We start from the raw sequence: 24,505 nt of genomic DNA, 5'->3' as shown, positions 1-24,505 counted from the left end.
GATCCCTCCCTGCATTTGAGGACCACTCAGGGGACTGAAGAAAAATGCCAAACTGCAAAGGCTGGAGTCAGCCTGTGACTGAGGGCTGGCTCCGTGCTGCACATGCCTTTCCTCTAGGCAGGGGAAAGGTAAGGACAACCCATCCCTGAGGTGGGCAGGAACAGAACTGCCAAGAATGATTCAATGTCAGCGCAAAAATCTCCCAAGGCCTAAAGCAACTTCCAGAAATTAATCAACTGACAGGCAAAAAAAAAACCACCCAAACTTTTTTTGTTTGTTTAAATGATGAAGCTTCATTTCTGGGCAGAAATTAATGAAGCCCACTGGATTATCAGAAAATCAGGAGTACAACCCCTTTTTAGCGGGTATTCCCAAGTAAAACATCAATGACAGAATAATTAACTTTACAATACATTCGTGTGACACAACAATACCTGCTAAGCTGATCTACTTCAAAATAAAAACAACTTCCCACTTACTAAATTTTAAAATGTCAATTCTGTGCTTCCAAAAAATCATTCTGAAGCCATTTTTTTTATTTTTAGACAAATAAAAGCCGCCACCCTTTCCTGTCTTTCTCCCAAAGTCTAGCTATCCTTTGAGTTAAAAGTTACCCTCCTCTCACACTGATATTCCCAGCACATGCTGGGAGTGGGCAAAAATTCATGCTTGGAAGGATGTTTCAGCAAACTTGAGCTCCTTGAGCACCACTGTTCAGCAATCCATTCTTCAGGCAAAGTGCAAAGTGGATCTACAGGCTGAGCAGTGATTCAGAACTGACATGGTGGGTGGAGTATCTTATGGCCAGATGGCAGCATGACATAGAAACTTGTTAGTATGAGAGGGCAAAAAACAAGGCAAACTGTGAACTTGTAGAGCTAGCTCTTTCTTTTAGACCTACTACATCATTTCTGGCATGGACAAAAAGAAAGAGCTGAAGACTTTAAGAATTTAACCCCTGTAACACACCATCTCAGTTCTCATTCTGTAAACAGGAGATCAAAAGTAAATAAGCACCTTTAACAAATTAACTTTCAGGTTATGTACAATTACATTAATATATTTTACTTTCTGACTACAGGTTATTTTGGCTGTGATCAAGAAATCCTTGCGATATTCTGAATACTAAAGCCAGAGCTAGCTCAAAAGATAAACAGATTTTCATAAATAAAACAGCAGTTAGGTGAAGAGAAAGAAGTAAGACTTGGAAAACTCCTGCTCACCCAGGAGTAACTTCGTTGGAAGCACACTGCAGCTGCACATTCCTGTTTATGCAGACAAAAGAGGGTACAATACGTAGGGAGGGAATCCTCTGGAGAGGCTGGGGCAAAGGCAGAAAGCAAGAGGTACCACAGCAAGAGCTGCAGGAGCTGAGTGGAAGGCTGTACGGAAATTGGCAGTTTGAGTAAGAGAAACAGAAGGGCAGAAACAAAGCTGCCTAGAGTGAAAATATTCATTGCAAGATCAAAGACTTTCAACACTCCTGGACTGCTCAAGCCTGAGCTGGAGTAAATCTGGTACGCCAATAAGACTATTCACTGCACAAGTGTCTCGAGCAGTTTAAGATGCTACTGCCTACTGCAGCTACTTGTAACAGCCCTCTGCTCACAGTTAATGCAGCTACAGCAGGGCTGGGGAAGAGATCACATGGGTGCTCCTTATCCTCTCTCCTGGAAAGACATCAAGCTTCCTTAAAACCACCAGTGACAGACAGCAGTTTGAGTTAAGCTTTTAAAGCACGGGCTGAACTCTTACTGAAACAGATGAGCATTCACACAGTCTGCTCCACAGACAACTCCTTGGAAAAATAAGGCAGAATTAGGAGGCAGTGCATTAGCAGACTCCAAATATAAGCTTTACAGTCCTGATTATTCTGCTTATGGAAAGAAATTTTGGTATTTTTCCTAGCATAGTTCTCTAATGAAGGGCTATGTGTCTAAAGCTGAGTCAGATCTTTGTGATTGCTCATCCAAAACAACACAGACATCAAATCAAGCTTTACTGAAAGCACTGGAGAATTTAATCTTCTGCGTACAGAATGACTACCAGGAATGAAAGATGTAATTCTGCACTCAGCTCTTTGCGTAACACCATGCCTGAAGTTCAGTGTGGCTAAAGCACATTGTAAGATTTACCTGTTGCTGGTGTACAGTGAATAATAGTCTGTCCCAATTCCTCAGTTTTCGCATTTCTTAGAGTATCTGCATTAGCTGTAAAAGTGAAAATCATGTTAGTTGTAGGAAGAAAAATAAATGAAATGGCAGTGAAGCTGCCTAGGATGGAAGTAGTTCACTGACACCCGAGCCTTGTGACAAGTGAAGTGGTTCTGGTTTGCATTCTGTCAGATGCCCAGTGCAGAAACTGCTGCTCACAAGGCTTTGAAACAGAGGAACATCTTTGATCACTGGGGAAAGATCTATGGAGCTTGAATAAACAGGGGAAGGACAAGTCCTGTCTGAATAGAAAGGCTGAAACACTGAGAACAATAAAACCATGACAGAAGCAATACCTGCAGTTTGACTTTTTTTTAATTACTTTTTTTTTCCAAACAGGTAAGTCTTACAGTGTCCAACATATCTTTCACATGTTTACAAGGAACATGGCACTGCTGATTTGTAAGCAATTGCTAATTGGTCTTTCAGAGACCTCCTTTGTATCCCTATAATGACTTGTATTTTTCCTATTTCCTTATTCAAAGGCAACAGACACAGTTATTCTAGTCTGGCACAAACCAATACTGCTGGTCAAGTACATGAAACATTTACCCTTCTCATGATCCATCAAGGCACCTTGATCTTGGTGACTGGAATCTTCAGCATTGGAGTTTAGGTAAGAATCACAACCCCAAAATGCACAGCACTGATACGCATATGGTACAGAGAGTGACCTGAAACACGGGCAGAACAAGGAAGACCATTAAACTTTGTAACCAAAGTTAAGATTGCCAGCTATTAAAAATATTTAAGTAGCACATTTCTGTGCTAAACTCAAATCTTTTTCTCACAGTGGCTGATAAAAACTGTTTCAAACTGGATGAGGTATAACCATTTCTAATGAACTCTTGCACTGAGATAAAGGGCAGGTGACGTATACAAGTGAGAAGTACAAAGATGATGTTATGATATTTAGCTCTCTACTATTCTTTCTACTCCATATGCAAACCGAATTCTGATCAGGGTTAGTTTGTGGCATTGCTACTGAAATTAAACTGACACTAATTAAGTAAGCTAATTAAAGAGTAACTGCTTTGTAAGAAAGTTAATTCCCAGATGACCACAACCTTGTGTTACATCTTTCATTCTCACTCTTCATTCTAAAGAATGAAAAATAAGATCTCTATTTTTTGTGTGTTTGGCAGAAATGGTAAATACTGTTATTCTGGCAGAGAAGAAGTACATCTTCACACAGAGTTCTAAAGAAACCACATAAACAATGAGGGACTAGCAGACCAGAATCTATTATTTTTCACTCAGGACTACAATATCAACTATCCTGAATCCTCTTCTTGAAATATTTAGGATGAACATCAGACTGCTTCTTCTTAATATGCAGAAACATCTTTGTAAAATGGAAAACAGTTCATCACTGTCTGATCCATCTCCCACAAAAATCAATTACAGGCTTCCATTTGAATGATTATTTTTATTCTTATCATTTGCCTCTAAGAAAATATATATAAAGCACGGTGATTATGTACTCAGACACCTGCCTGCTCCTGTTTTCCACACTGTGAAAGACAGATGTGCTCGGTTCAGTAACAAATGGAAATCTACCCAAAGCACTACTCTCAAACCAGATGATATCTTGCCTGAAAAGTGGTGGAGAAAAAATACCAAAAAAATCCCAAGAAAATGATCTGTAACTGGCTTCTACAGCAGAGCAGTCAGATGCCCTTTCTACAGACCAGCACTGAGATGCTGCAGGACTCAGCAAAGACCATTTGCCACGAGTACTGTACACACTGGCTCCATTTAGCACACACTGCTGGGCACTGCAAGCACCCGGCGTGTTCTTTACCAACATACCGCAGCTTGGCGAAGTTCTTGGCTGCCAAAGCTTCTTTCAGCTCAGAATTGCCCGTGAGCTTGAGCTGGTTCAGGCCACTCAGTCCTTCAGCTGGAACTGAACTGAGCTCATTGAAACTCAGGTCTCTGGAATGGGAAATATTAACACTGTGTTACAAAGAAAGTTTGAAGACCCTCTGGCACACACTTCATTAAAGCGGGGAAGGGCTTTGTCATACGAGGCCGTGGTCTGGAAATGCCTGTCAGTGCAGCAGGGACTCTAAAGAAGCGTGCCCTGCATGTACTCAGCTAGCAGGAGCCTTCCTGATTCACAGATAGTGAACAAATGATGACTTTTAAGCTAAAAGCATTTATTATCTCAGCAGTTTAATGCAAGAGAGAGGAGGTGACTGCACAGACCAGACTACTTACAGGTTAAGAAGAGCTCCAACAGTGATGAAAGCTCCCTTGTGGATCTGATGGATTCGATTTCTACTGAGGTCCCTGCAATGAATGCCAAAGGAGATTACTTGGCAGTTTCACCAAATCTAACAGCCACTGTACTGAGGAAAAAAGCTAAGGTGACAATTCTATCATACCTTTATCAGAAAAGCAGAACATATCCCCTCTCTTCCCATTCAGCCAGGTGCAATAGTACCCAAATTGCTTGGCAATGCAGCTGTATCCTGCTTCACCTCATCTCCCATTCCTGCTCCCTCTCCCTTTCTTTCTGGCACTACAGCACAAGCTGTGCTCCCAAGGCAGAGGCTGCCTCTGGAACCACCTATTCCCAGCAGAAAGATGACAGGATGACCACTCTGGTGACAACTGCATCGACAGCAGGGCATGTGGGAACGGATGGGGGAAAACAACAAAAGAACAAGCAGAGGAGCATCTGCTTTGCTACATTTGAAATCCAGCTCCACCATGAGTTATAACATTCTTCTTAAAATACCTGTCTATTTCTGGATTGTTCTTCCTGCTAGCTTAATATAGCTTGAGTTGTAAGGGGAGAGGATCATTTTGTTCACTTATCTGCTTCTCCTGAGGAAAACAGATAGGATCTCTCCAACAAATATTATACAATAAAATAATATAGTTACAATGCAAAATATTGGACCACTGAAAAAAATCTTGTTTTGTAGACTTCATATTTATAAAAAAAAAATTTATATGCTAGAAAAATAAAATGGAGAATAGAAGGAACAGGACTCAAACTGGCTGCTGGCCTTTTGCCATCAATCAAATGTGTAACACCAAACCCTGACATCAGTTTACATGGGAATCAAAACCAGGATCTTGTTTTACTCAGCACGCAGCTACGTCTGCACTCACAGGACACGGAGGGAGGATAGTCCTTGAAAGGTGTCCTCTGCAATTTCACGGATTTGATTATGCTGTAAGGAACTGCAAAGGGAAGAAGCAGAAACAGAACTTTGTTAGCTGATTTCAAACAAAGGGATAGCTCGGTGTCTGCTAATGCAGGGCTTTAGCCTTTCCAGTGAGAAGGTTTTACTCGTTTCCCCTTGCAGACAGACTTGCATCAGCTATGTTCATACAATCATGGAGCACTTTCCAGCACCTATGCCCAATCCCAATCCACAACTCATTCAATTTAGCAGAGACTAAAGAAGTGTGGACTGAATTACTTTCAAGGTAAAAGTAACACTCTCCATTCTGCACGGAGTCTTTGGGCATATTCTAGCCATTCCATTTGTGTGCAAAGCAATATTACTATGCAGGATTAAGCTGTCTTTCATTAATTTTGTACCACAGGAATAATTAAGCATTAGCTAATTAAGGAAAGCACAAGTGGTTGAATTCTCTGTCCAGCACACTTCTCATATGAGGTCACCAATACTATCTCTCTCTGTCCTTAATTTTTGAAAATTAGGATCAAACATGAAGCAAAAAAGGCTCTAGAGATGTGGACTCAGAATACTGTGGAGTTTATAAAAATAAACAACACTTATTTCTACTTACATTTCTTCCAAGGTGTGGCAGCCCTTAAAACTTGGGAGGTCCTTTATACTGTTATAAGACAAGTCCCTTCAAAACAGAAAATGGGAGAAGGGCGCTTATTACCTCCCTTCTACTTGAAACATCTCATCACTTGTAACTATTAAATAGAGTGACAGAAAAATCATCCTATTGGTACCATTCTGCTGAGAAACCAAGGGTACTTTAGAGAAAATCACAGAGGGAATCACAAGTGTGAACTCTACATCTCGGTATACACGTACCCTAAAAACATTTCAGACATGCTCCCTGAATTGAGAGTTATAATCTAAAAAAATTATTCATAACCTGCTTATTTAGAATAAACTAGGTAAATTGTATGCAAAGCATATAAATTTGGTGCCAATTTTGTTTAGTGTGCTGGTAATTGCTTAAGCAAAGCTAGGAAAGCTTAGAATGTTCTGTGAAACAATGAAGAAAAAAGACTAGAAACAAGCAAAGAATCTTAAAATTTCTATTTGGAAGGTAAATGGCTGTTTGAAAATAAATCCCACCTCATCATTTTTCCTCCTGTTTTTCTTCTATCAAACAGAAGGTATTTTTTCTCCTCCCTTTTCAGGATTTGCTTCTGTTCCACATTTTCCTACGTGCATCCTTTGCAAACACAGTTTGACCCCATCCCCCTAATAGTTTCAGTTACCAGTTTGGGGTTTTTTTGCATCAATTTTAACACATGCTCACTGCTTTTTACGTCTAGCCTTTGTATTGCTATCTTCTTCCTACTCCTCATCTCCTTTTCTTTGGTTCCTGCTGCTCTCCTCTGTTCCTGAACACAAGAAGTCAAAGCACTGTAACTAACTGTCCTTTAACCTGTGAACGTAGCTAACTACAGTTCTGTTAACAATGAACGGTGGCAGAACAAATTTGAAGATGGGTCTGTGCAGCACCACCTTACATATCTCACTAACAAAGGAAACGTAACATACCCCTCTAAAGAGGACTCTGTTTAAGGAATGTAAGGCATTACATCAAATCAAAAAACAATCAAGAAACCACATTTCCAGCTTCAGTAGAACTACTAGGAGGAAACATTCAAAGTAATACTTTGACTTCAAATTAGATTTCTTTCAAAACATTCTGATGCATGAAGAGAGGCACAATATGTATACTTACAAAGTTCGAAGCAACTTTTGCTCTTGGCACAAATTAACAGGAATACTGTTTATCTTGGTTCCTGTAAGAGTTCTGTGGGGAAAAAACCCAACAAACCCACACATATAAATGCTTCTTTTGTTTATGACAGATGGCATAACAAGGATATACAAGAATAGAATACTATCAGGGTTCTAGATTCACCCACCCAATTTTGTTTATTTGGGTTTGGTTTTTTTTGTTTTGTTTTTTTGAAGAGGACAATTTTTCTGTTTTTCATTTCTGGGAGAGTGGGTTACTATCAATGGCCTTTTTCATAGCTTTTTCTCAGCTTCCCCTACTGAAAAAAAAACCCACTAAGTGTCACCCAGGTATCACAGCGAGGAAAACTGTATCATTACATTTATTGACAGGAAGAGAACATATATGCAGTTTCTCTACAGATCCACTAATCATATCTCCATTACTTCACAAGAGGCAAACACAGGAATTTATTTCTGCAGAAGACACTTACAAGCTCTCCAGATTTACGGTTCCTGTCAAATTAGGAAACCACTGCACCATGCTGGCACCCCGAATGACCCTAAAAAAAATCCCCATGAAAATTAGGTGTGAACTACTATGAAATTGAATTGTGACATTCAGTCTTATAATCAGGTAGATATTTACACCAAGGAGACATTCTAACATTCTTCCTGCTTTTAAATTTTATACTTGAATAATGTGTGGAAGTTGTCTTTTCACTGCTTCCTATGCTACTCATTTGCTTAATAAATTACTCCTCCATGAGCAAACAATTGGAATTCATCAAACTGAAAAGAGTGCTATCAATACTCATGAAAAGTGTAGCTTGTCTCACTCCCTTTTGCTTATTCATCACCCCCAGAAGTGGTATCTTTTAAGAGCATACATGCACTAACCTGCAAAACATTCTCACAATGTACCTCCCTGCTCAAAAAACCACCAAGGACACAGTGCAGATTGTTTAACTAAGAATCTGAGCTCTTGGCCTTGGGTTATGTACCTTATGAAAGGTAATTTAAAAAAAGTTGTAGAGTGTATTTAATAGAGCTTCTTAAGAAACTAGATATTCCCAACAATAACAATATTTATTAAAACTTACTGAAAAAAAACCCTTTAAGAGGGAGTCAGAAAATTTATTTTCAGTTCTTAGCTACAACATTTCATACCCATTTATTGTACAGTATTGTCAAGAAGGTACTTACAGGGAATGCAGATCTGACAGATTCTGAAATGCTGAGTTCCCCACAAAAGACAAAGGATTGTCATACAAATGTCTAGGAAATGAAAAACACATTTCAGGGTTTGTTCTTACAGTCACTGTCTGCTAAAGGCTAAAAACAGATGGATGGAAATTACTTACATTGTTCTTAGAAGGGGGTTTCCTGCAAATGCACCATCAGGAATTATGGAAATGTAGTTACTGTGAAATCCCCTACAGATATCAGCAAAGAAAAACCCAACATTTAAAACTATACTGCCAGCAGATTCAACCAGTAATCATTTTCACCACATCTGCTCAATTCCCAACCCTGCCATAACAAGGACTGCAATAGGACTAAGTCAATCTGCAGGAGTAATTGTAATGATTTCTGTCTGCTGCACAGCAGCTAAAATGAAAATATTTCATTAGAAAGGAATTATTTTGATCCGGCATAATGCTGTACTTTCACTTTTCTCACTCGTCTCTTAAGAGGGGACAAGGAAAAGGTGCATCATCAAGGAGTACCTAACCTGGAGGCCAGAACCATCACCTGATTCACATCTATGCTAATGGTTCTCCTGCTTATGTAACTCCACAATAATTTTCAACACATGCCCTCTCCAGATGATGATTATATTTTCTTTTAATTATAGCCTCACTTAGCATAACCTAACCTAATTTAGGCTCCTGCACAATGAGACAAGCAGTCTTAAATACAGGAAATTTTCTCCCCTTTTTATTTATGAAAAGGAGAATGAAAACTGGTAAAAAGGGAGAATAAGTAATACTCACAACTCCTTTAGACTTGGAAGTGCTTTTATGGCTTCAGGGAACTCTACCATGTTATTATAATTTAAATCCCTAGAAGAAACAAAGCAAGAACATTATAAAATTTTTAACAGTACCTTGAATTGTCAAAAAAAAAAATTGTTTAAGACAGTCCAACGAAAGAAAAAAAAAAACAAACACCTTTAGCTAGACCATAGAATGACTTCAACCTAGATTTCATCTTCTGATGTTTTACATGCTTTATAACCAGCTAATAACTTAGGTAAAATATTTAATATTACCCAGAGGATTATTCATATTAAGTAAAATATTATTTCCTTAATATTTCCTAAGCTCAGTATTATTCAATACCTCACAGATTCTTCTTCAACAGAATTTGCACAGAAATGAACCATGATTTCAAAGATTTTAGAAAAAAAGCAGATACAAATGATTACTCTATTATCACCTTACTAAGAATACCTTTTGTCAAGGTTTTATAAGACAAATAGTAAATAAGCCATTACGTAAAGGCAATCTTGCAGCAAAGCCAATTATAAATACTGATCAGAAGCACAGCAAAGCCTCACGACAGATTGGTGATGGGGAGCTGCTGAATTCTCAGTTAAGCTGTCACTATTCCAGCAGTGGTATCAGGACCTCTGCAAAAGTGATCCCTTATAAATGGCAAAACACATTTTCAGAGTCCTGTATCAGCTGTATCTAATTACCCAGCTCATCACTGCTTAACTGAGGGTGAAGAGATGAAGTAAGCAGCATTTCTGGCCTCATCCAAGCTCCTCATGTTAACAGAGCTTGTCACTGGCTTGCCCTTGGCCCCCTTCATTCGTTTCACCTATTTAGCATTCTTCAAAGCATTAAAAAAGGCACTGCTGAGGGAGATCTCACTTATTGGACATTCCCTGAGTGAGCTGCAGGGAAATGGGAAATGTGACCCAAGCAGCTGAAAGCCAGTCCTTGCCAGTGAGGCACTTGGGAGGTTTAGGATGAGGAACAGAGGAGCAACAGCCCCCTGAGACCCTATCAGAAACCTCCTGTTGTCACACAACAGCTTTGGCAAGGTATCCTGTGTCCATTTAACCCTACAGGAAATCTGAGAAACAAATATTTGTCCCTTGTCACTCCTGGGGCCACCCAAACACTTGTGGTCTGTCCAGCTGGCTCAGCAGAGTGCTATGCAGAGGTAGACCAGCTAGACCAGGGCCAGGAACATTAGAGCCACATCACCCAGCATGGCATTTCACCCAGGCTAGTATTTACCTGCTTCTCAGCGTAGTTCATTTGTTTCTGTGGGGCAGTGCACTGATAGCAGCCTTCAGTTCCAAAACTGAGCTGGACCTAAGTGTCAGTGGCACAGTGCACACACGCCTGATTTGCAAAACTTTCATCATAGCCAGTACGGCAACCTTGATTAAGCTGAGACTGAGACAAACACTGACCACAAATTATTTTAAGAAACATACTTACAAGGTTTCAAGGTTGTCTAATCCATCAAAACAGTGTTTTCCTATCGTTTTTATTTTATTATTATGAAGATGTCTGAAAACCAAAACAAGTGAATTATTTCATATAAGTTAACAAATTAGCAGGTATTTCTATGAAATGAAGAGAGTTAAACAGCTTAGGAAAAAACACTGCATGGGGTGGATTACACAGAAGAATGTATTTCACTTCCAGACAGAATATTTCATCCTCATGTGGAAAAAGAACAGATTGCTTGCAGTCAATACAACCTATTTTATATCTTTAATCACTATTCAGAAATGTGATAAAAATATAGCAAACACAGAAACATATTTTTCTTATTATACCACAGAGATTCTTAAGATTACAAAGAGACAGGTTTCAGAGAAAATAATTTTTTCTTCTTTTCATATCTCTGAAAGCTTTCTCTGACAACCATTGTTTTCAAGTATTCCTTATATAAGGAGATGTCAGAAATCAAATCTCACTACCCACAACTCATGTGGCTTTAAGTCTTTAGCAAACCTTCAGCAGGCTCTCTAACATACATGGTATCATCTCATGTTAGCAGTACAGGCTGCTCCTGAGCTAAAACACAGCAAAATAACCATTTTCAGTGCCACCCTGGATTAACCAAAACTGTAACTGAGGAGAAAAGCGAAGTGCCCAGTGAAACACAAACACTCACAGAACAACCAGGCTGGAAAGGTTGGTGAATGCATAGTCAGGAATGTGAGTTATTCTGTTGAGAGCCAGCGTCAAGGCCTGCAGGGAGGGGAGATTGCTGAGCGGAGAGATGGGGACTTCTGTCAAGCTGTTGTCATCCAGCCAAAGGTGACGCAGCTGCAGCAGCCCCTCAAAGCTGTCCTCTGGTATGGCAGTGATGTGGTTAGCATCTAAACGCCTGCATTGAAACAGCAAGAATCACGGAACAAACTCACAAACTGCACACCAGCACAAATACCAGCTCAAGTCCTACTGTTCATGAACATCTCTTTTCAAGCTTATGTGTCTTTCACTGAAATAATACTGCCAAGTTTGAAGTTTTATTGAAAGATGCATGAAAACCCCCTTCAAGGCAAATGAAGAGCCCATAAAATAGTTCCATAATCAACTTCTCAAACATTTCTAATAAAACATTTGAACAAATTGATATGCTTATAATCAGCTAACCAAAATGAATTACTAACTCCATTAAGGCATCTCCCACAAAACCCCTAGCTTCTAACACAGCAACAAGTCTTCACAACAGTAGCTGACAGCATACGTAAGACTGCAGAGGCATTTACTCATTTGAATGGATTATCCCTACATCTCCTTTGTTGACAGCATCGTATACTGTTGTACGCTCTGTTTGGTGGCACCGCTATACAGTAACAAAGCGGCTACTTTAGAGAACAAGATTATTAAAACCTATTTGTGAACCAAGTCAGAGTTGTGAGTATCCCAACAAGTAAAACTTCTCAACTAAAACCGATTGCTCTCTTGCCCCTGATCTTTTCTAACGTTCTCCGGAACAAAATGCAAAATAGCACGTCAGCACTATTAACTACTGTACATCACTGGATTTACCATCATGCACTTTCCCTAAATGAATGCCAGTTGCAAAATTAGCAATAGTAACTGTCCTGGCTCCAGCCACGACAGGGTTAATCTTTGCAGTAACTAAGAGGGGACAAGGGGACATATCTAGGACCCAGAGATGATTCAATATCCTGGGAAGAAGCAAAACATTCCTAGTGCATGGACCTCAATGGGCCTGAGAAGCCCAGAGAGCACTGGGCCATACGTGATGGCCCTTGGACCTAAAGGCTGTCATCTCCAGGTCAACGCAGCTGCACCATGGTGACTTCCCTGCAAGCACAAAGACAGCACCTTGCACAGCTGGTGTGAAACGACTGCTGCATCAGCCATGGGGCCTTGTACAGGGACACAGAACACACACACCCTCCTCCCATAACAGGGATGCCCTTTAAGACACAAATCAGCACAGTCTGGAATGGCTTGGCACTCTCCAGTTTCTAAAGCTATGATCAAATATGCTCTTGCAAGTCTAGCTAGGTTAGTTTCAGAAGTAATTTCCTCCAGCCCTTCATCCTGTCCTTCTCTAGGCAGGCAGTGTGGACCAAGTGACTTCACTGCATTTGTCCCCAGGCACAGTCACAACAAATCTGGATCCCAACACTTAAAGGACAAGCAGAATTCAAAGGGAGAAGACAACGCTGACTAAGAATTAATGCAGAACACAAGCCTGATCACGATTTTAACATGCTTCATCTTTTTCCTTAAAACAGAGGTTTGTTATTGTGATGCGCGCAGTTTGCATATTTCAAATTATTATGAAAGAAAGTCATAATGTGAATTTCCATGCAATAAAAAGTCCAGAAATACATCAAATTAAGCAACAAATATGCTATTACAAGTGGGAACTTACAAAATTGTCTGCAGTCAAAGTTCTCTCCTAAGATGAGTGAGGTGCCATTAGCTCTAAAGCTGTACATCAGAGAGTTAATTCCTATGGTTTATGTGCTGGCATCCACTCATCATTTGCCCATGGTCCAACAGGTGTGCATGATATTCTACCTGAATGCTCTTAGGCTGCATGGAGACTAGAACATCTCAGAGGAACTGAAGTCTGATGATAATAAAGGAGGAAAACAAAGAGGCTGGGGGGAGAGAGGAAAAAAGCCTGAGGCTCTGCTTCAGAAAAAAAGCAACTAGAAATTACCTTTCTTCTCTCCTAAATTTACACAGCTCCCTGAAGATCAAATCATTGTTTCCCAACGGAATAAACATATCCGAGTCTTCTAATTTCTCCCTGCCCCTCCCCTCCCTTTTTTTTTCTGAGATTTTTTTTTTTTTTTTTTTGGTTGGAGGAAGGAGTTGGTTTGGGTTTTTTTAAGAGAAGCAGCATACTCAAGAGACAGGCCTCGATCATTGTCCCTGCTCGCCTAGTCCATGTGTACTTCCACTGGCACCTTGCTAAATTCCATTTATTCTAGGAGACTCTGGAAAACAAAAGCACACATCGTGCTCCTCCTCTCCCCCCCTCACAGGAGGAGGTGAGCAGAGGGGGGTGGATGCACACAATGAGGGAGCTGAACTCAGCCAGGGAGAGCAGAGACAGGCATGGAGATGATGCTGCACCCCCAGTTTCCAGCTGGCTTTGCCAAGCCCTCTGTCCCCCAGGACAGGAGGATCGAGTACCCAAGTACCACACTTTAAACTGATGACCCTCCACAGCCATCCCAGTGTTTACCTTCTCCAGCCCACAGCAGCAAAGATGGGGGGCAAAGAACACCACCACCCACCACTGACATTACCAGGGAGGTTTGGAAAGTGAAAGCGGTATTTGGCAGTTATTTGGCCTCATCCACAATTTTTTTGTGTTCCTCCATTTCTCCTAAGAGCCTAATAGGCCATGGTTATCTTTCTTTCTCTTTCAAACAGTCAAAGCTTATCCACATGATACTGAATGCACAAAACACAGCTGAAACACTCCCAGTTAGTGTGAAATGCACATAACAAAGCTCTTAGTGAAACAACTGGAAAACAAACGTTAAATATTTGACAACCTTCACAAAACATTAACAATTAAGGACCACAACTTTTCTTTAAGGTAGATAAGGGAATACTCCCTAGCTCCAATATTTAACAAAGAACAAGCAATATTCTTTGCTTAGACTGGACTTTGTACAAAGACTGTCTTCTTCCATTATCCTGTTAAAGATACAAGTATATTCTTCAAATTAGACCCTAATATTTCAGAAGTCACTTCAATTCCAGCTTTCTTATAGGCACTGGCTTGTGAGAGATCCTTATATTTTAGTCTATAAATTAAGAATTCAGTTGTGGAGCTGACATCTTCACTTTTATTCCTCTCACGTTCCCTCCTCACCAACTCCAGAAGAAGCAAAGAGCAGGAGGATGATAGAAACCTAAGCATTCAGCAGCTCTTACATCAGTATTTGATATATAGTTAAAATAGGACACAGCAAGCTTTTCAAACAATTGGCTCTGCTTTAAGGAACCCAGAACTAGTAAGAACGCCTACCCCAATTCAAATGAAGAGAAGCTCCAAATCTAACGCACACACATAAATGAGATCTTACACACAAACGTACGCACGCTGCTCAGGGCATCTGCCCTACAGCCTGCATCCCCACAGGTAACGCCTGAGAGGCCTCAGGACCAGCCTCACCAGCTCCATCTGTGACCACAGGCAGTCTTCCAGGCTTCAGCGACTGGGAGGTTTTAACAGCCTGGTACTAACAGCCTAATTAACAGCCTTGTACAGCAGGAGTTTACTGCTGATGTTAACGAAAGGCAAATCACTCCCAGCCCCAGCTTAAACCACTTCTGCTCAACGCAATGTTAAAGAACATGGCTCTTTAAAGTGCTCCTTCAAAAACCACAAAGAAATCACTCCAGTGGCAGTGGAGTAGGTTTTTAGTCCTGAAGTTGAGTGTAGATAAGGCTGGTACCTGGGAAATCCTGCCACCGTGGGAGGCAGCCACCCATGTTAACAGAGGCACTTTAGAACGCTCGAGAGCTTGCTCACTGCATCAAGCAGAGGCTCTCTCTGCAGTACGCGTTGAGAACATCGGCACAAGGATTTGCTTTACGCAAAGACAAATTTACAGCAGCCCTCAGGAACTAATGATACATGCTGAAGCTGTTTCCATCACCGGTACTGACGAGCCAGCACATCTCTTTCTTCACATCTGTTCAGATGGCACCAGTCAAAGGTCACAGTTTGCTGCAAAGTACCCACAGAGGATTCAGCTAATTTCGCCTACATACTATTTAACTTTCACCATCTCATTTAAGTTTCTGATCATTCAATTTCTAAATAACTCCCTGATCTTATTTAAACTTAGCAATACCTTAAGCAAGCCCAGACAGTTAAAAAAAAGCTACAATAATGCCAGAAATTCGCTAATAATAAAAATAATAATGCCAGAAGTTCACAATAAAACATAGCTCACTTTCAAGAAAACCAGAACACATTCTAAAGGTAAAGATGGCACAGAAAAATATGTGAAGTATACAAAGCAGTATATTTAAAGACTTCTCAGCACAATCAGATATGCTCAGCAGAGTTCTTACACATTCTTAACTCTAAATATTCAAGGAAGAAATACATATTCAGTGTATTTAAGTCTGTATTGGTTTTGCAGGTTAAAGAGAAAATGTGTCAATTTCTTCCATTCCCAGCGTCTAAATCTGAGGGTGGATGCCCTTTAACCCCTTAATAACAGCAAAGCAGGAAACTAGAAAACCTCTGAAGACAAACCATCACAAGGTGCTTAGCTGAATAGATACCTGCCACAGGAAGGGGTGCAGACTACATATAACACCATTTAAAGCTTCTTAACTTCATCTAGTCATTGCTGTAGAGGAACACCTTCCACAGCCTCCCAGACACTACTGTCCCTACAGACACGTCTTGTCCTTCCAAACGCTACAATCCAGAAGCACAAAATTATCAACTGGAGCCCTAAAGCACTCTTTAAGAAGAAGACAGCAGAATTAGAACAGAACTACGTAATTTTTGATATAAGATTATATTTGCATTGTTCTCTCCAAATTCAGGGATCTTCCCTTCTGATACATCTTGCATTTATGGTTTATGTTACTGAAATAGTCAGCAACATTTACTATGGCTTAGAACTGGACAGTTTCATTACCAGCAGAATGTTTCTAGATTTGACTTCTTCAATAAATACAGATATTAACTTGATCTGTATAAGGAACCCTTCCTAAAATACAAAAAAGCTAAAAATTCGAGACTGCAGCTGATGTGTGCTATAGCATATATTTTAAATATGTCTGAATTTATTTATAATCATTTAACTTTATAAACAGACATATTAAAATTAATTTAGAATATTAAACACATTTCATATGTTTAATGTTATAAATTAAGCCGTATTCAGTCATATTTATATTTTTAAATATGACTGAAATATTACTCCATTCTCTGTCCCCATGCTTCTCCCATACATTTTTACCCTGCAAAGCATGATTCTGCTCTCACTCCTTTCAGTTCTACATTAGGACCCCAGTCTTTTCCAGCTGGGCCAAGCTGATTCCCACTCCCACAAAACGTATCCCATCCCAGTTCAGCACATCCATGCCTCCTGCCTTATCCTGCCTCAAGGCTGCTGCAGCCTCCTAAGACACGGAAGCAGACTGCAGAACTGGTTGTGGAGCTGCTGAGAGCAGGTCAGGCTGCTCAGGCAGCCAGAAGTGCCAGCAGGCACTGCAGGAAATGCCTGCTGACCACAGGCACGGAGACACTCGCCCGTGCAGCTCAGGTGAACGCCCACACAGCAGGAGAGGCAGGAGCCAGCGCAGCTCAGTACCCCATGGCAGGATCCCAGGTCCCACCGACTGGGAATCTGGCAGAACTGCAAAGCTGCAGTGCTTTGAGCCGCTGCTGCAGAATGCTCCGATATTCCCTGCATGTGGGCAAGAGTGCACATGTGCCGGGACAGCAGAACTGCAATTACAACCAATTGTACCTAATACATTAGCAGATTCTGACAGGCATGCAAAAGACTCCTGGATTGATGGCTAATGCACAGGGGCAATTAGATCTGTGGGGTTTTTTTATTCAAGTGGAATCAAGTTTCCCTTTGTAAAGCATCTGAAAGTCTTTGTTTAAATAGTGTAATTCCAGTATTTGTCACACACTGGGGTTTGTACTAGACTATTCCTAAGTAGCTGGGTTTCTGTGGTCAATCAGAGCAACCCTAAAGACTGCTGCAGTTTTACAGATCCCCAGGTTCTGGGTCAAAGCTAAGAATAAAAACAAAATAAGTCATCACAGTCAAGTATGCCAAAGCACTTAGAGGAGAGACTTTCCTCAATGGCTTCCGAGCCATTGGCTCCCAGGAAGCAGCTCCAGGGCTGCGCTCTCTGTGTGACCCTGGGACTGCCCACAAACCTCACCAACACCATCTCCAGACCTAAAGCACAAGGTACACCTCTTCATTGGCCTTGCAGTAACAAAAACATGCTGCTGATACTTTGCAGATCCAAAATGCGTCAAGACTATCGCTTACCTTTGTGAAGCCCTTTGTCAGGTTTTTCAGCTACTAAAAGAGGCACAAGCTGGACAACCAGAGGCTTCTCCCTTGGCAGAGCTGTCCCACAGCCACACCTATCACAGCATCTTGCAATGTGAGCACACATCCTGCCAGATAAACTTTTCTGGGTGCTACACAGCAAGCTTCCACTCAGTACAACTCCTTAATTTTGCTAAATTTCACCTCCATATCAAGAACCCTGTTCTAACTCTCTTCTGGAGGCCAGAGCTGAGAAAAAATATTCCATGCAAAGAGAAAATAAAGCGTTGTCATTCAGTATTCTGAACCAGGCTGGCTACTCACCAGCTGCAATATAAACACCACAGACCATGAAGCTGCTGTAACCATCTCCTTTATCTCCACCCAGGTATGTTCACTGAGTTTGCTAATGCATACCACATTGTGGCAACTGCCCTCCTAGGAAGCTAAAAACTGGAGCACATTAAGACAGAAAACACTTGTAAAGGTGTTTCAAATGAAATCGTTATCAATATACTGTAAAGTTTTGTGAGGAAAGAGTTTGTGCCTTCACCAACAAAAAATTACCCCTGAACCATACTTCAGAGCAAACTGGGAAACTGCCAAAAGAGGGACAGTTCAGCAATGTTTAAACCTGTAGGTTTGGGATGGAGATCATATAAAAGAGTAGAAGCAGGCTATCCTAACATATATTTTGCAATTAATTATTTGTTTTAAAAGAAGCTTCCAGCAATTTGGGAGTTTTGAATTAACAAAAATTCCTTAGGGAGGGGAATAAATAACTTTTTTCCTTATTTTTTCATACAATAAGCAGGATGCTGACACTTATGTTTCCCTGTTCAGACACAAAATTCAGAGGACCACTCTTCCATTTCTCTGCCAGAAGGTGCTATCTGCATTACTAGGGGATATGCATAATCAGTGTAATTATGCATGAGTAATGCTAACAAAGTTTTCCTGAAATTCATTAAAATCACAGGAATGCATTCTGGTGAAGTGAACAAACTGCATAGAACAAATGCTTTTCGTCTCTCACTACACGTGTATCAAAACCCAATTTATTCTCAAAGTCCTGCCCATTCTAACAAATCACAAAGCAAAGGCTGAGTCACATCAGTGGACGGAAAGAAAAAGGCCTGGATAAAATCCTCCTGCGCTTCAGATGAGCTCAGCTGGTTAGAGCACGGTGCTGCTAACACCAAGTCATGGCTCCAGTCCCTGTGCAGCTCATTTATTCAGTAATTCGGTTTCCTGACCATCCACTAGAGAGCTGGATCCAGTGCTCCTTCCAGCTCAGAACTGTCTGTGCCTCTGATACCTGTTGTGACTTCCAGGCTGGACTCGCCCACCGGATTGCCAACGGTTATTTGGAAATCTCAACTTGCTTTTCCTCAGAAAAAGAAGTAACAAGCAGCTTGCTGCTACTACTTACTAGCCTAATTTCCTCCTTTTTCATCATCCTAAAATTTATAAAGTTTATCAACTGCCCTTGAACAATGAAGCTCCTAGAAAGGGAAATCTCACCACATTTGAAATTGTTGCTATTATATCTTCATTGTAAGGATGCTTTGGTCAGGTGATTATAATGATTACATTATACAATCTTACACAATTATCCTACTATTTTGTTCAAAATGAAAATGTTTAATTTTTAAAAAAATAGCTCTAATAGAGCCATCTTCCCAAAAATATTAAAAAACATACAAATTTTTAAAAAGGAGAGATAATGACTGAATTTATACATTCATTTTTCCCCCTCTTAAATTTTGTTCCTTCCCTTTTGCACATAAAATTATCATCAAATTACCATCTCCAGCAACTGGAGATTTACTATTTTAAACTTCAATTAGAGAACAAACATTACTGTAAATATGTATAGAAAAAAGAATGTTCACTGCAAATGAAATGGATGATTTGTAGACAAGCATTTTTATTAGAGCAGTTTCTCTTTTTGCCATCAAAGAAATGCTGGAAGCCAAGAAGAAGCTTTTGTTTTGTTTTAAATTATTACTGAAGGTTTATTCTTATGCAATTTGAAGGCCTTTTTTTACAATGCATAGTATTTGCACCAAGACCAAGGTATTTTCTCTTCTATGCACATGTTAAAACAAGAATGAAATCTGGACACTGAAATCCCTGCTTAGTGGAATATCCAAGCAGCTGCAACCAGTAGGGCCAAGATCCAAGCTTAATGCAGAAAAGCACCTTTGCAAAAGTCATGCAACAATTTGCAAATCTGTTTTGCAAAAGTTTTTGGTTTATTTTTTTTCCCCCAAAAATCCGTAATATGAAAGAAACAGGGTCTTGGGCCACAAACCTGAACTTTGGCACAGACAGAACAGATAATTTACACTCTCTCTTCCCCTCTCTCTCTCTGGAGGTAAGTGGGAAGGAGGAAATATTTTGCAGCCCCTCCCACCTCCTCCTCCTCACAGTGATAGGCATCTACCACCTAGAGAGCTGTAATTAACTATTAAGGGATGATTAAGATGCTTTATAAAACATAATAAGCCATGAGGTAGTATAAGCACATATGAAATACCTTATGTGCAACTGGCAATGATGGCTGAGGTATCCATAACTGTCTGTGAGATTGCAACACCTTCCCAAAACCAGTACTATGCATGCCTCAAGTAATGCTTCTTCCCAGAAATGCCTTTTCCTGCTCTGGATACAAAAGACTTGGGCATAATTCATTTTTGCATAACATTTAAGAATTGCTTAAATAGCTCAGGATGTGCAAGAGGGCTTAGAGTTTAACTACACCACCACTGCAGTCACACAGCAATCTTGTACCTGGTGCTGGAGTTTTGAAAGCATTTGCATTTGGGTCACTCCACCAAAGATGACAAATAAAATTCGTCATGAATTTTAATTGTGAAACTTTGTTCCAGTTGCAGCTGCACTCTCAGAAACTCCAGGTACATTATTACACATACATCATTATAGTTCATAACTGTAGAATGAAGCAAAGGTGTACAGAGTGACTGAAAGTGGAGCTTGGAGAACAATCCCAAACCAAAAGCAAAGTAAGGCAACTTACAAGGACTGCAAGCCGCTCAATCCTCTGATGGCCTCATTAGGTACAGTCTTCAGCTGATTGTTCTGGAGGGTTCTGTAAAAATCGACTCTGTTAGTAAAGTGGAACTGGACAATCATCTTTATCAGAGGGAGAGGTAACAGAAAAGCCCACAGACCTGCTACGGTCTCCCAGATTTCTGGTGTCTGTAAATGCACGTAGAATTCTCAAGACCAGATGCCCAAAGGCAACAATGAAACAATGGTCTATTTCAGTTTTATTGACAACTCATTCATTAACAGCATTCATTTGCACAGAACAAGCTGTGATACAATACGCTGAAATTCCCTTGGGAACTCACTGAAGAGGTTAAACAACACTAGGACAAATTTGCTACATGAGATATTTTATTGTTTTCTTGTTGAATTATCTTACACATGCTAGAAAACACAGAAACCTCTACTATTTCCTGAAGTTGCATCAATACACAATGCATTAACAATCTCGTTTACAAAGTGTGCTCACAAAAAAGTACCACTGGGCCAAGCTGAATAATGTTGCTAGTTTCAGAATTGTCTTACAGGACAATGTATGTCATGTGAGTTTTTTTATAACAAGAATGTAAATAACCTCATAAAATCTTACTCAGTTTTGGCACATACTGGGGTAAAAATTCAAGCAGACAACTGTTAATTAAGACCCATGTCCCACATTTTTCCAAGGACTGCTAGAATTTCAGGCACCTCCAGTGTTAAGTGTTGCAATGGATGTGTCTTCAAGAACTTTGACACTTTGCTTTCAATTCACACAATATCATATCAAATAGTATTGCAAATGGGCAGCTCCCTCATCTGTACCCTGCTAATAGTGTCTGTGTTTTGTTCTTTAAAACCTCAAAGTCTGCTTTTTTTCTTTTTTAATATCTCTTTAATTAACTACCTATTACTCTGCTAGCATTTGGAAGTATTTACATGATCAGAAATGCTACAGCTTTCTAACAGAGTTTGTTAAAACCTTTAACAACAGAAAGCTTTTTTTATCCTTAGCTATGGAAAAACAACTGCCATAAAAATTCTTATCTTAGAAAGAAAAACAGAAGACTTCTTTAATAGTAAGCCATTTTCACCTGGAGAAGCACCAAACTATTTCAATTTTTTCCTACTGCCAGTAGGGAATAATTCAAAGACTGTATTAAATCTCTAAGTATAGTACTACCTGATAATGCCAGGTACCTGACAGAGTATGCTGATGGGGTGGAGAACAACAAAAGCTTACATGTTCTTTTTAGGATTTTTCCTCTGATTCTTCTGCTACAAGATATACTTCAGAAACAAATAAGTGCTCTAATAAAATGCAGCAATTATACTCAAGTTAATCACTGTCATCTTAACCACATCCAGCAGGCTTTGTCAAGAAAAAAACAGTAGGAAAGCTATACTTTAGGAGGACAGAGGGCAAAAAATTTCCTCCAGCCTACCAGTAAAGAGTCTGGCTATGTACTAAGAAAGCATAGAGCAAGCTATGAAGCTCTAAAACCCAATTACTTACAGAACTTTGAGTTCTTTCAACCCAGACAAGGCCTTTGGATGGATGAAAGTAAGGTCATTGCCAGCCAGTCGCCTGGAAAAAAATTGCAATAATAATTTCAGTCACAAAATACAGTACTTCTACAACCATCTAACAAGGAAAATCACTGCAATATCAAATCTTGCAAGCAATTATGCATTTCCCATTCAATTAGGCTACATTCACAATCTCCCAAGGTTGTAACACTTATTTTACTTACAGCACATTTTTAACAATGAGGATGCATTACTCAGCCTCGTGGATATCTTTTGCAAACGTGCTAGATAAAGCACACCCTAGAATGATGAAGAACCTTCTTACGGTACTGGTAAGAATGATTCATTCATTCATCATTCTAGCACACCCTAGAATGATGAAGAACCTTCTTACTGCACTGGTTTGAAAGTGCCTTTACCAACACAATCCTCTGGCTTTCAGCATTGCTCCGCTGAAACATGCTCCGGTACCCACGCACTTTTAATCTATGCAGCAGTTCCTAAAGAAAGTATGAAGCTAAGTAAAAACAGATGCTAGATGCTACAGCACAGCAGCAGAAGTCTCTGTGAGAATCCCAAATGTGAACACAATATTCACAAGCCAGTGGTACGTTCACCCAGTGCTGACAATTGACAGGACACCTACTGATACGACCAAGACATAATATTGGCCATACTTCATCTTTTTGGTCAGCTATCTGGAGGGACTTTTCAAGGAAGGAAATTCTTTTGGGGCAGGGAGAAATGGAACAGGATTCTCACTCAGCCATATACTCTCTCTCAAAATGTGGCTGGTTTCAAATCTGCACTGCTAGACCTTAACACAAAGTAAATGATGAAAATCACCATGATATTAAAAGTAATCAAGATGGGGGATGCTGCAGAATACAAAGCAGGAAGGCAGAAACAGCATTCAAAAAGTTCCTTCCAAACAGCTTGCTCCCCTTCCCCCACTCTTTTTTCTTTCTTCAACATTTTACCTCTCCCCTGCCCAGATCTGCAGTCCAGCCTTGCTTGAGCTGCTAATAGCTGTATTTTATCAAGGGTAAAGACAATAATGCAAAACACCTGGTAATCCATAACTGACATAAGATGCAGAAGTTTCAGCCAAAGTATTTGGTTTTAGACTTGGGTTTCATATCCAAGCTAGGCAAAAGCAATGTTGGACAAGGCTGTGCAATGAAATCACCCGTAGAAACTCTATGTACAACCCAGTAAGTGTCAATAATTACAAAACAATCAATGTGCTTTAACAAAGGTTACAGAATGTCAAAACCCACCTCTGCTGTTACAAGGCACTGTGAAGCAAGCCAGACACAGTAAAGGGAAAATATCATTTTAAAGAGGCAAACAAAGGAAATAACAAGAGCAACACCTAAAGGATCAGCTTGCCAGAACATATCAATGTTATTACGTTTTTATCTCCTTCTCTAACTACATAAAAGAGATTATCAAAGCACTTAATGCTTACATAAATCTGCTTGCAACAGAATTAGCGACTTAATAAAATGCTGTCTGGTAGAGAGGATGTTATCTTTATTAAATCAATTTCTCAAATGCGGATGGTTATATTTATAAACCAAGGGAGAAGAGGACAAGAACACCTTCATGAACAAGAAGGTGACAGCAGAAGATCCTACTTGTCCCTAACAAAACTCTGCTACTCTTGCTTGCTAAGGTAGATTTTGGGTTCTAGTCCTGGTATTTTCACACACTCCCCAGTTGCTATGGTTCTGACATCACTATAAGCATGTTTAAAAAAACCCACATCTGCTGACTCCTGAGAAATGTTTGTCTGCATGCTTGAGTATAATAAAACAGCTCTGAAATGAGAAGAAAAATAAGAATCTATGTATGCTTATTCTTGAAATCTCCTGTCTGCAAGCAACCTCAGAATTTCTGAGCTGGGACATGATTTTTCAAGTACTTTGAGTTTTTAACATTAATGGAAGTTTCCAGATGGCAACTAAGCATTCCCCTAAAATTCATTTTGTTGTCAGTAGCTGTCCAAATCAACTTGATTAACATTATCTGGGGGGATGAGGAGGAAGGTTTGCAATATTTCATGTCTTTCTTTCTAACCATTTCTTAAGAAGTTCACTGTAAACAGAAAGAAGTGCTGATGAAACATGCTGGCTCTCTACAGCAGAGCCAGCAATCTGTAAAAGACGTTTATGTTAAGATGTGTTTGAAACAGCATAATACAAATCCTTAAATCAAACAAAATTCAACCGAGGCTGTAGCACCTCATCATTCTG

General features: G+C 40.0%; 1 protein-coding gene across 2 annotated transcripts in view; it reads right to left on the bottom strand.

Moving 5' to 3' along the window:
* Positions 1-24,505, bottom strand: part of LGR4 (leucine rich repeat containing G protein-coupled receptor 4) — a 136,980-nt gene that overhangs the window by 3,805 nt on the left and 108,670 nt on the right. For both annotated transcript variants that reach the window (XM_068194832.1, XM_068194831.1), the window contains exons 3-17: positions 22,234-22,305; positions 20,710-20,781; positions 11,282-11,497; positions 10,597-10,668; positions 9,133-9,201; positions 8,500-8,571; positions 8,342-8,413; positions 7,630-7,698; positions 7,137-7,208; positions 5,988-6,053; positions 5,340-5,411; positions 4,437-4,508; positions 4,026-4,151; positions 2,766-2,887; positions 2,136-2,210 (exon numbers count right to left, since the gene is read on the bottom strand). In XM_068194832.1, coding sequence (XP_068050933.1) covers positions 2,136-2,210; positions 2,766-2,887; positions 4,026-4,151; positions 4,437-4,508; positions 5,340-5,411; positions 5,988-6,053; positions 7,137-7,208; positions 7,630-7,698; positions 8,342-8,413; positions 8,500-8,571; positions 9,133-9,201; positions 10,597-10,668; positions 11,282-11,497; positions 20,710-20,781; positions 22,234-22,305 — 1,319 coding nt within the window. The remainder of the gene's footprint in view (positions 1-2,135; positions 2,211-2,765; positions 2,888-4,025; positions 4,152-4,436; positions 4,509-5,339; positions 5,412-5,987; positions 6,054-7,136; positions 7,209-7,629; positions 7,699-8,341; positions 8,414-8,499; positions 8,572-9,132; positions 9,202-10,596; positions 10,669-11,281; positions 11,498-20,709; positions 20,782-22,233; positions 22,306-24,505) is intronic.

Source organism: Anomalospiza imberbis, chromosome 6 (assembly GCF_031753505.1).
Source record: "Anomalospiza imberbis isolate Cuckoo-Finch-1a 21T00152 chromosome 6, ASM3175350v1, whole genome shotgun sequence".
NCBI classification, from domain to species: Eukaryota; Metazoa; Chordata; class Aves; order Passeriformes; family Viduidae; genus Anomalospiza; species Anomalospiza imberbis.
The sequence above is the reverse complement of the archived record's forward strand: the minus strand, read 5'-3'. Positions and strand labels throughout refer to the sequence as shown.